At 42.1% G+C, this 12,915-nt stretch overlaps 1 protein-coding gene across 1 annotated transcript in view; it reads right to left on the bottom strand.

Moving 5' to 3' along the window:
- DERL1 (derlin 1) overlaps positions 1-12,915 on the bottom strand; it is a 28,353-nt gene that overhangs the window by 14,493 nt on the left and 945 nt on the right. The window contains exon 2 of the mRNA XM_045453783.1: positions 2,899-3,010. Within this exon, the coding sequence (XP_045309739.1) occupies positions 2,899-3,010 (112 nt within the window). The remainder of the gene's footprint in view (positions 1-2,898; positions 3,011-12,915) is intronic.

The raw sequence follows: 12,915 nt of genomic DNA, 5'->3' as shown, positions 1-12,915 counted from the left end.
TTGAATGGAAATGGGGAATGGCCGTTAATGGGCACAGGGTTTCTTCTTGTGGTGACGACATATTCTCAAGTTAATTATAGTGATGATTGCACATTTCTATGAATACCCACTAAGTTGTACACTTTAAATGGGTGGAACTGTATAGTATTTGAATTATATATCAATAAAACTTTAAATAGTACCTCTCAGCTCTAGAATTTCAAAATGCTCTGTGACTGGATAGTAAGGAATGGGGGAAGCTTAAAAGAATTAAAGCAAATAAAAGAGATCAATGGGCTAATAATCCTACAGATTGATCTTCAGTGTTATTCAGGTATTACAAATTAGTTATATTACCTGACTAGATAGGAGGGGTGGGTAAGTGGGTTCCAGGGCCTCAAGTAACGGAGAGAAAACAACTTACAAATAAAATATGGTCATGGCATTATTGCAATTTAGGCTTCATAACAGCATTGGGATTATTTTTAAGTCCTTGAATTTCAGAGATAAATATTAGAAAATTTACAGATGAAATGATATCATGTCTGGTATCATTTGCTTCAAATAATCAGGGGTGGGAGGACAGACATAAATAGAGATCAAATAAGATCAGCTAGGAGATAACAGTTCAAGGCGAGGAGTAGTTACAAAGGGGTTCTTGCAGGCAGGTGGACACATACTACAACACGGGTCAGACTTGAGAACATTCTAAGTGAAAGAAGCCTGTCACAGAAGGACTCATAAAGTGTCCCAACAGGCAAATCCGTATGCACAGAAAGTAGCTCAGTGCTGGCCAGGAGCTTAGAGAAAGGGGGGGATGGGAGATAGAGAGTAACTGCTTTGGGTTTTGGGGGCAATGAAGATGTACTGAATTAGACAGTGGTTGGTAGCGGCTGCGTAACGAGACCAGAGCCCACAGAACTATACACTTTAAAATGGCTAAAACAGGGGCGCCTGGGGGGCTCAGTGGGTTAAGCATCTGGCTTCGGCTCAGGTCATGATCTCACCGTTCGTGAGTTCGAGCCCCCGTCAGGCTCTGCACCAACAGCTCAGAGCCTGGAGCCTGCTTCCGATTCTGTGTCTCCCTCTCTCTCTGTCCCTCCCCCGCTTGTGCTCTGTCTCTCTCTTAGACAATGAACAAATGTTTAAAAAAATTTTTTTTGTAACGGTTAAAACAGTCACTTTTACGTTCTGTGAATTTCATCTCAACAAAAAGGAAAACAAAGGTTCATTAACCTTTCTCACTACTTTTGTGTACATTTAAGGTTTTTCTGTAACAAAATTTTGAAAAACTAGTCATGGATCATCCACACTTAGAATTTCCTACTGATATAAAATACTACTACTCCAATAGCTCAATCCTCAATGAAATTACACCAGGGGGTAGAATGCTACAGCATTACTAGCAAGTTCAACTGGGACAGGGGAGAATAAAAATCACATATGCTGGGGGCTTTAGGTCCAAGCCCCCTGCTGTGGTCGCGAGACTGTGGGTCAGTTTCACCTCCGCCAAGCCACTTTCCTTCCCTGAATCTCCTCTTTTTCCTCCGTAAAACTAAGGGGATGGGCTAGGTCTCTTCCGGTGGTAAGAGTCGATGACCTGACACTTAATGTAGTGATTTGTTTTTATTTTTTTAAATTTTTTTTTTTCCAACGTTTTTATTTATTTTTGGGACAGAGAGAGACAGAGCATGAACGGGGGAGGGGCAGAGAGAGAGGGAGACACAGAATCGGAAACAGGCTCCAGGCTCTGAGCCATCAGCCCAGAGCCCGACGCGGGGCTCGAACTCACGGACCGCGAGATCGTGACCTGGCTGAAGTTGGACGCTTAACCGACTGCGCCACCCAGGCGCCCCAGTGATTTGTTTTTAAAAAGCACCTTGTGCAAATGCCAATTTAAGGAAAACACATTTGACACCAATGCCCATCCTTCTACTTCCCTACAGTTATGAGACTGATTCTCAATTCTCAAACTGACTTAGATTTAAGGGTGGTTCAGAATTCTCTACCCTGAGCTAACAGCCAGCAGGTTTATAAGGTCTCTGGAGTCGGCCAACCTTTTCAAAATCATTTAGGCTTAATAAAACTTTGTTCACATTTTGACCCAGCAGCATCAATTTACTGCTCTCAGGATAAGCAACTCAGAACAGCACACGAGGTATTGTACAAAGGAAATAACAATACCGAGAAACTTTTAAGAAAAGATTTTTGTAAAAAAACAAACAAAAAAACTTACCCATAACACCATATGGGCAGTCCTATCTAATAAACTACCATATTATTAAATCCCAGTTATATATTTCAAAAGTGAGTAATTCAATCACAGAGAATAACTTAAGGCTTTCATAGCATTAAGAAGTGTTTTTCAACCCCAGTCTGGGAGATATATACACTTCAGCCCAGTTGACATTTAAGGACAAGGACTGGGGCACCTGGGTCACTCAGTCAGTTAAATGTCCGACTCTTGATCTCAGCTCAGGTCTTGATCTCAGGGTTGTGAGTTCAAGCCCCACAGTGGGCTCCAAACGGAGTGTGAAGTCAACTTAAAAAATAAATAAAATAAAGGACAAATGAGTGCCATGTGACAGAAATGGGTGAGAAGTCAAATTTAAGTGAGAGGCACACAAGTCAGCCACTAAGGACAAGGTAGGGACAAGATGTATTAAGCTCTGGTCTTTCATTTTTTTTCACCTATAAAATGGTGACACTGTTACTTATGCTTCATGATGATGTCGTGAGGATTAAAAATCAAATAAACGAAGTGCCTAGTACAGTCCTGGCACAGTTACTACTGAGCATTTACTATCATTATGCCATTTCCTTACAAGCTAACTGCCCTCAGAATTCTTCCAATAAGTAACTGGTAAATTAGAACTGGTGAATTAGAAACAAATCTTAAGACAACTATGGACAACATACCTGTTTCAAGACGTGTAGAATACTGATATAAGAAATATAAATTGACCAAATAAAGAAATCCAGTTCCTGGACCCACAGGGAAATAAAAGGTGGCAGTGATTGGCCTCCAAATCTGTCCAGATCAAAACAGACACAGTGGTTAGTTTCTCCAAGCCTGGTTAATTTTTTTTTTTTTTAACTCAACAAAATTCACCCTTGCAAAACATTCTCCTCTGTGATGAAAGCAACCAAAGGGATACCACCAATATAATTCAAGAACACTGAAGAAAAGCTCCCATCAGCTACCATCATACCAATCTGCAAAGCGATGGAATAAAATCATGTAATATAAGCAATAAATATTCTTAACCAAGTTGAAAAAAATCAATACTAAGGAAATATATGGTTAGTCTTTACTGGGAGAAGGGTCATAGTTAAGCCTGTCAAAAATGAATTATAAAGACAGGCTCCAACAGCACAGTAATATCTCCTTTTGGGAGAAAGAATATACCGGGGTGACAAACCTTACCAAAAAATGTCATTTTCAAAAGGTAGAAGTAAAATAGAAATGTTTTTATTCAAATCACTGTGCTATTTAGGCAATATGGATATATGACTTTACAACTGTCCCATCCCCTCAACACACACACACACACACACACACACACACACACTTACCAAAAAGTCTACAATGAGAAGGAAGTCTTCCTCCTGACCTTCATCTCCTGATTCCCTTTCCATCAACAACAATCAGTTTCTTGTATTTCTTTCAATAACATTATGTGTTACTACTGTTCATTCTTTTTCATCCTACCTTGTATTGCATGGTTCTATGCCTTGTTTAAGTCCCTTGACAAAATATTTTTATTGGCTGTAAAGTATTCCTTTTATGTGAAGGTCCAAAATTTGTTTAAACCGTTACAAGGCCACGGTTGAATATTCTCAAATATCCTCTTTATACACTTACATATAGGATCAAATCCTGTGAGTTAATCTGCTAAATTAACAGACTTCTGCATTTAATTTTGGTAGACATTGCCAAATGCCTACAAAAATGTTTAACCAACTCCTATACTTACTCCTAAAATGTACATTAATGCCCGTCTTCTCTCCACGCCGTCACCATTTAGTGTGTATTTACGAACTGTTTTTAAAACTTTAGCACTTCCTTTCTTCATTTTCCTGCCAGATTTGCATTTCTTTATATATTATGGAAATTCCCCTTTCTCATTGTTGCAAATATTTTCTGGCCATTCATCTATGCTTTTACGGTATGCTTGCCATATTCTGACATGTAAAAGTGTAATTTAAGGTAGACAAATGTATCCGTCGGGTGTACTTAGATGCTCATGTAGCTCACAAGCTACGTCTCCACTTAAGAGTATCAAAATGTTCACAGTCCTACCGTGGCACATTCATGTTCGTCATGTTCGTCTCAGGAGTAAGGAAGATAACCTACTTCTTTTTCTAGGTGCTCACTCAGCTTTCCCAATCCCATTTACAGAGTAACCCATACTTTCTCCATTCATTTGAAACACTACTTTCTTTCTTGTTTTTTTTTTAAATATTTTTTAATGTTTATTTTCGAGAGAGAGACAGAGTGCGAGCCAGGCAGGGGTAGAGAGAGAGGGAGACACAGAATCTGAAGCAGGCTCCAGGCTCGGAGCTGTCAGCACAGAGCCTGACACGGGGCTCGAAATCGTGAACCACGAGATTATGACCTTAAGCTGAAGTCAGACACTTAACCAATCGAGCCACCCAGGTGTTCCGAAAAGCTATTTTCATTACCTATTCATTTCCTTTTATATTAAAATCTATTATTATATTAAAATGCTATCCTGTTTGGAACTGAATTCCCCTATCAATATCAAGCTATTTTAATATCTAGTTTTATAATATGTAACAATATCTGATAAAGTGATATGATTAAATAATCCCCCTCCTGTTTTTCTTCCACATTTGTCATGATTTTCTTGGCTGGTCTCAACATTTTATTTTCTCAAAAGAACTAGAATCAGCATCTTTATTATATCAATGTGATAACCATTCCCAGCCAGGAAGAAGTCTTTCACAGCTTTTAGAAGTTTTCTATTGAGCTATGCTTTCTAGCTCTAATACCAAACTACCAAAGCCGAATTACCTTACTGTTTGTAGTATTAGCTGGATTACTTTATTGTTTGTAATAGATTTGAAAACTGAGCCTCTTGGGCTTTCAAAGTATACAACTCTATCTGTAAATAAAATTTTGTATCTCATTCCATTCTGGTCTAATTCACTGGCTAGTACCCCCAAACAACCTTAAATAATAATAGTGGTTGAAGGAGACGACCTTCCCAGTCCTTCGGAAATGCCAGCATAATGCTGGCTTTTGCCTGGAGAGCTGTGTGTCTCGCTTGGCAAGCATGAAAGACCCGCCCCCCGGCATCCAGATGTTCTCGGTAGTGGGTCATGTGAAGAAGCAAAGAGTGAGCACGAGGGAGGGGTGGTCTGGTCTTGGGAAAACGACTAAAGTCCGAGAGAACTGCAAGAGCACTGAACAGGTACTGCTGACAGCGTGGGTGTGGCTGGAATGGGGGACACTGGCGGTGGCGCCTGGCCAGACACAGAGCTGCCACGTTACATCCTCCGAGTACAGGAATGTAGCCCTCAAGGCTCCGTTCCCTGCGGAAGAAAACGCGCTTTATAAAAACACCCAGAAGAGTGACTTTGCAAGAACCCTCTATTAAACCAGTAAAACAAAGTAAGTTAAAACTCATGTGGATTTATTTACAACTTTAACATAGACGCATCATTTAACGGAAAAGATTTGAGGACTGTGAGTGAGAAGTTCTCACCAGAAGTGATTTGAGAACACCAAGATGTTAAGTGCCTTACAAGCTATCACTTCCAGGCCTCAATTTCCATCTGTAAAAGGGGAATGATAGACTAATACTTGCCCTATTCTGATGGGTGGTTTAAAAAAAAAAAAAAAAAAAAGTGTGCTATTCTGCTCATTTACATGCACTGATTCAGTGGGCAGATTTTACAGATGAAGAACAGAAATGAGAAAAGGTTAAATAATAGCTAGCAGGTGGGGGAGGTAGACTTTTATCCCACACAGCTTGACTCCAGAGTTTACGACACAAAACCCCTGTTTTTACAATGTCTCTCACAAGTGGCATCGTTACTATGAGCTATAATTACAACTAGTAAAAATTTTAAGTCCTCCTATACTTGTATAATCCTGATTCTCCCTGCTTACGAAAAGCACTGGGGGCAAAGACCAGAAGCAAGCTAGCCCTGGCCTTGGCTCTTAAGTAGCCACAGGGCCTTGGAAAAGTCTAGACCTCTGAGTGTATATCTTCATCTACCCGGTGATGTCTGTCCTATGACTCTGCCCTCCTTAGCTCACATATTTTATAAAACGTTGGAATTAAGAAAACGGATTACAAAGGTGCTTTGAAAAAAAAAAATTGTACGTGTAGGTGTATGATGATTACAATCTCTTAGAAGACACACACTGACATAGTTTTTACAAATTCCCATTTTAAGCTACCTCCATATCCCTGCAAATTACTCAGGACCTGATTTTGGAAAAGAAACCCTGTTTTTTTCCGACTACATTTTCCCCTAACACTGACGCCACCATGCTATTTTTAGCCCCTGTGTGCACCTGTGCTTTGGAAATCAGTGTCTGTCAAAATATCTCACTTCTTTTCCCCGTTCATTAAGCTTACCCTTGAGTTATACTTGGCTTTCATTGATCTAAGAGACTTGATATTATTTTTGTATTACTTTAAAATGATAATTTGAAAACACCAGGAGAGAACTTATCTCTTCAGAAAAACACAATGTAATGTATTTCTGGAATCCCCAATGAAGGGGCCCAGCTAAATTCCCTCCTTTCCTCTGACATGCAAATAGTTAGAATAAGAAAATGGATTTTCAGGGCTGGGAGTGCAGACATGCTTTCCGCCCTGGGGAGCCTGCCCCCACCCCACAATGGGGAGCCAGGTACAGCATGGAGGACACAGGGCACAGGACCGGCAGGCAGAGGGGAGGGGAGGGGAGTAGCTCATTTTATCCCCACAGCCTCCCAAGGTAGGAACCATCATCACCCCCAGCTTTTTCTTGAGGAAAGCTGGGCCCTCATGAGAGTTTAGGTGATCTGCACAGAGTCCCTCACTTAGAAGGAGGCCCACATCTGCACTGGCATCTAAGGCCTCTGAAAAGGGGTAAGACATCGTTCTTTACTTACTAGTCCCAAGCTTCTGTTGAGAGAGTGGGTGGCAGCCAGCCTTGAACTAAAATTCTCCCAAACAATCTGCTGCTGAAATAATGACAAACGCCACCCAGAGTCTAAAGTGGGGGGAGTTTTAAAGTACCAAAAGCAGACTTTTTTTTTTTTTTTTTTTTTTTTCTGAAACGGTACAAATTGATTGCTTTGGAGGTAAGAAAGTCTACACAGGTCACCAAACAAGAAAGAAGAGGAGCATCCACGTGCCAAATGCTGATGCTAGCAAAGTGTGGCTTTTTCTTTTCTTTTTTTTTTTGACATCCTAGGTAGGCAAGAAAAACAAATGAAAAATGAAAGGCACCGAGGCTCAACTGTGGACTGTAAAAGAGCTATTGGAAGCCATCTATCCTACCCCTGGGTATGTACTCAACAGAAACGCATACCTAGGTTCACCAAGACATGTACCAGAATGTTCACAGCACTATTCATTACAGCCAAAACCAGACACTATCCAAAAGACCCATCATCAGTAGAATGGGGTAAAGAGATGGTGATCTAGTCACACGATGGACCAATATGAGGAGGAACAATCTATACCCATGAGCAACAGTACTAGTGACTCAAATGCACTGTTAAAAAGAGACCAGACACAATAGAATACATACCGTAAGATTTCATTCATAGAAAGTAAACTAATTGGCAAACGCAATCTATGATACTAAAAGGTAAGATAGTAGTTACCCTTGGAGGGGGCAGTTACCAGAAGGGAGCTACAGGAAGGTTTACTGGTATGTTCTGCTTCTTGATCTGGGTGCTAGTTATACACAGGTATTCAGTTTTTAAAATTTCAACAACTTGTAAATGTATAAAGTGGACTGAAGTGGACAGGACTGTTAAGGAAAGACACTAAAGCTATACATACCAAAACACTAGCCACTAAAGTTCTAATCCAAACCTTGAGGCTACTTCCATGCTCAGCCTAGAGACCAAGTTCATCTCCCTTCTGGTTATGCAATGTATAGGTTTCTCTTCCCCAGTGTGCTTTTTTTTTTAAGTTAATTTATTTTGAGAGAAAGAGAGAGAGTGAACAAACGTGAGTGGGGGAGGGGCAAAGAGAGGGAGAAAGAGAATCCCAAGCAAGCTCCCTGCTGCCAGCACAGAGCCCAGGGCAGGGCCCAATCTCACAAACCGTGAGATCATGACCTGAGCCAAAATCAAGAGTCGACACTTAACCAACTGAACCACCCAGGTGCCCCTTCCCCAATACACTCTTAATTCAATCTGCTAGGGTTGCTATCATCGGGTTAAAGGTAAATAACATAAAGCAAAAGCTTGGCAAATATAAGCACAAGGCCCAAATCACAGATTTGGCGGATGCCATTTCTTCTGATTCCTGAAAACAAATGAGGGAAATTGAGAGTTCATCTCTTCCCACTTGAAGTCAGGATGCTTTTAAGGGGGCAAAATACAGGATAATCATCCAGCAGTCACAGTTCAATTTCAGTTACAAATTAAAATTAGAATCTTGGGGCCCCTGGATGGCTCAGTCGGTTAAGTGTCCAACTTCAGCTCAGGTCATGATCTCACGGTTTGTGAGTTTGAGCCCCGCATCGGGCTCTGTGCTGACAGCTCAGAGTCTGGAGCCTGCTTTGGACTCTAGGTCTCCCTCCCTCTCTACCCCTACCCCTCCCACTCACACTCTGTCTCTGTCTCTCTCTCTCTCAAAAATAAATAAACATTAAAAGAATTTTTTTACTAAAAAATAAAAAAAAAAAAAAATTAGACTCTTACTGCCCAGAGAGAAAAGGCAGTAATGGAAGGAATTACTATTCACTAGAAAATAAAAATGGACACTATTTTTGAACAGCTTATTACGAGAATATATACTGGGAACTTTACATTTTGCTATGAATTTTACATGACAGAGGCATGGAGTAGATAACATACTTCTTCAATTTGAAGACACTCATTTTTGTGTTTCTAAAATTAGTATGTGGCTTACAATCCAATACATTCATTTAATGGAACTTCTACTCTCCCTCCCCTCCAAAAAGTTGTATTAAATTGATGGTGCATCTTATAATCTATGGAGTTAGATCAGAGTTCATACGGTATTAAATGACCCCCACTTTTAGGTAACGAAACTGAGGCTCAGAAAGAGTACTAAGTAACTTGCCTGAGGGCATATAATGAGTACGGGGCTGAGCCAGGTCTTGGGGAACCATGACTCAATTCCTTGAAATCCCCTGGTCTTTCTATTTTAAGAGAAAGTAGATAACTGACTTGGAAGAAATCACCCTCAAAAATGTTTGCTGAACACTTAACTGTGGGTTTTGGTAGATACGATGTGAAGGAGTTGAAAGAGGCAGCTCAAAACTATCTGACTCACCAAAGTAGGAACCGGAACTGGAGATGATTACAAACTGGAGTGATACTGGTCTCAGGATGCCCGTGGGAGCTGAACGAGGTGGCGTGGAAGTACAACAGAGATGCAAGGAGGTGCGGTGCCTCTGTCCAGAGAAATAGACAGCCCTGGGAGACACGAGCTCAGAAAGCACGAGGGCTGCAGGACTAGGTCATCAAGGACCAGCAGGAAGACATTTATTTCATCATTATGAAGTAGCTATCTGACCAATGCGTGTTGAACGTGAGGGACTAGGAACTTTGGATAACGGCAGAGTGAGCCTTAACATCCCATCCAAACTAAGAAAAATAACACTTTAAACTCTGCAGTTCCAAACCAACAAGCTAGTCAGATGAAGCCTAAAGATAAGGAGGTGAAGGGACTTTCATCTCTTCCAACATGAATCCGCAATTCTAAATCAATCATCCCCAATTTTTTTTAAGCTGTTCAAGGCTCAGCTTCGAAGGAAAAGATGAGCCTCCAGCAGAAAGCACACCGCATGCTGTTTGTCACACACCGACCTCTCAGATGCAGGTTTTCTTTCAGCTGCTTCATTTGCAAATGAGTTCCTCTAGGTGGGTCTGAAAGCTAAATTTGTCCAGAATGGGCACGAGCCAGAGTAGCAGAGAGAAGGTCTAGATACTGGCCTTTTCCCATCTGGACAACCAGCGCACTGTCCTGCCCCCCACTGCTTCTCCCAGCTCTCAGGACAAGGAAACAATGTAAGGAAGATGGGAAAAGCACGGGAGGGGGGACACGAATGATGACTCTTCTAATCAAGGCACATCTGTCAACATTCACCTGCAGTCTATTAGAAAGGCTTTCTTATTTTACCAGTCTGACAACACAAGTGAGCAAGATTTTGCAAGGAGGGTCAAAGAGCCAGTTTCGACCAGATCCTTCTCACAAAATGACTTACAACCACCGCTTCTCCTGCACACATATTACCCAGCATGCCACCCACCAGGCACAAAGTGCACAACAGCCACTGGGTCACAAATAATAACCAGAGCTGGCATCAGGTCCACATCATTTTCTAATCTCCAACTGCCTGCTTAACTTCTGCACTCAGATGCCTAAGAAACATCTCTAGACGTAACATGGCCAACACAGAAACTCTTCATCCACACCCTCCCCTGGCCCCCAAACCTACGCCAGCCTAAACATTTCCCACTTGGTAAAGGACTCCACCAGCCACTGTGGAAACAGCAGCATCTTTGAGTCCTGCTTCCTTCAGCTACTCCCCTGCCACATTCATTCAGCAGCAACCTTGTCCACGCTACTCCAAAATCTACCTACTTCTACCTCTGCAGTCACCCTGACCCAAAACATCATCTCTCTTGCCTTCTAACTGGATTTCTCTCTCTCCCCCATCCCAGGTGCTAAGTCCGTCCCACAAAGCGGTCAAGCAATCTTGTCAGTTCTCTGTTCAAAATGCTCCAAAGCCTTCCTGGTGTCTTCAAAATAAAGCTCAGAGGCACCTGGATGGCTTAGTCAGTTGAGCGTCTGACTCTGGCTCAGGTCATGATCTCACAGTTTGTGAGTTCAAGCCCCACAAGGGGCTAGCTGCTGTCAGCCTGTCAGCACAGGGCCCGCTTCGGATCTTGCTCTCCTCTCTCTGCCCCTCACCCATTCACATGCTCTCTCTCTCCCAAAAAATAGATAAAACATTAAAAAAAATTCTTTAGTAAATAAATAAAGTTCAAAGCACAAAGTCCTATACAACCCAAGCCCAGCCCACCTTTCCATCCGTGCTTTATCGTACTCACCCCTGGTTATCTCTGTCTGCATCTGCCAATCCTCATCCCTACAGCTGACTTGTAACCAGCTATCCGGTCTTCCTTCCGTTTCTGGGGCCTGCCTCCCAGCCTTCCTCTTGCTAACCCTTGTTCTTAGAAGGCTGTCCCCAGAGCCGGATCTTCCCAAAGCTGGCGCCTCGGCATTCGGATTTCAGTTCAGGCATCTTCTCCGAAGCCTTTCTGGAACACTCTATCCAATGTTATATGCCTTAAGTCACCCTCGATCATATGCCTCTCTCTTATTTTCTTCATGGGAGCTGGGACTTTCTGTCCTATTCACTATTGTAGCTCCAGTGCCCAGCACTGGCAAGTGCCAACTATTTCCATGCATTCAACCAACATGAAAGCACCTGCTATGTGCCAGGCCCTATTCTAGGTAACAAAGACGGTGGTAAACAAGGGATCTGGTTCTCGTGGCGCCTCCTTTTCTGAAGGGAAGCTGACTAACCAACGCCAACAGGCGATATGTAGCAAGTAAAATTAAGCATAAAGGAGATGGAGTGAAGGAGGGGTATTAATTTATGTAGGGCAATCCATAACACCTTGCCAATAAGGTGGCACCGGGAAGAGACTTGAAGAAGGTAAGGAGGTAAATCAAGGTTATCGTCCTCAAACAGAGAAACAACACATGCTAGCAACCTGAGGAGAGGGCGTCAGCTGCTGAACAAAGAGCAAGGATTCCACTGCGGAGCCTAAGGTGCAAGGTGGACAGTAGCAGCAGTTAAGGCCAGAGCGGCAGTAGGGGGCTTTGCAGGCCACTGGAAGGACTTGCATTTTATACATCTGATTTGAGAAGACATGGAAGGTTCGGGATAGAGGACAGACAGGCTTGATTTATATTTCAAAAGGATCAATCCAGCTGTCTACAGAAAAGACGGAAAGGACCTGAGCTGGAATGATAATGGCTTGCAATGGAGAAGGAAAAGGGACCTGTTACTCTGGACGTATGTCTAAAGTAGAGCAAACTAGTAGCTGGCAAATTATGGGATGTGGGAGAAAGACAAGTCGACGATGACTCCATAACTGGTAGCTTGAGCTCCTGCAATAATGAAATTGCTCTTTACTTCTAGGGCAAAGGAAAAGGGTAACCAGTTTGGGACATGTTAAATTTGAGATGCCTATTAGTCATCCGAGTGGTAATTTCAAACAGACAGTTGGATATCAGGAGACAGATCTGGACTGAAAATATGTATATTTGTATTTGAGAGTCCTCAGTTTATAGAAAGTATTTAAACCCATGAAGCTAAATGAGATCTCCTATAGCTGGGGACCGGTAGAGAAAAGGGCCTATAACTGATCCCTGGGGCACATCACAACATTTAAAGGTCAGGATGATGAGGAACAAGCAGCAGAGACTAAGAAACAGTAAATTGGGGGGAGACAAGGCAGGTTATCCACATGCCAATTAATGTGCTCAAATTAATGTCAAATCTTAGTACCTGACCTGCCACTGAGTAAAGATCTAAATCACAGAATCCAGTGAATAAAGATAATCTCCGGGAAACTAATATTCCCTTGCCAGAAATACCCTGGAAAGTTTCCTTCATGCTTAAATAGCAAGGCCTTCTATTTTGGGAACAATTTCCTCTTTACTCGTCCCTTCATACATTCTACTACTA

This window comes from Leopardus geoffroyi, chromosome C3, assembly GCF_018350155.1.
Source record: "Leopardus geoffroyi isolate Oge1 chromosome C3, O.geoffroyi_Oge1_pat1.0, whole genome shotgun sequence".
Classification (NCBI taxonomy): Eukaryota; Metazoa; Chordata; class Mammalia; order Carnivora; family Felidae; genus Leopardus; species Leopardus geoffroyi.
The sequence above is the reverse complement of the archived record's forward strand: the minus strand, read 5'-3'. Positions and strand labels throughout refer to the sequence as shown.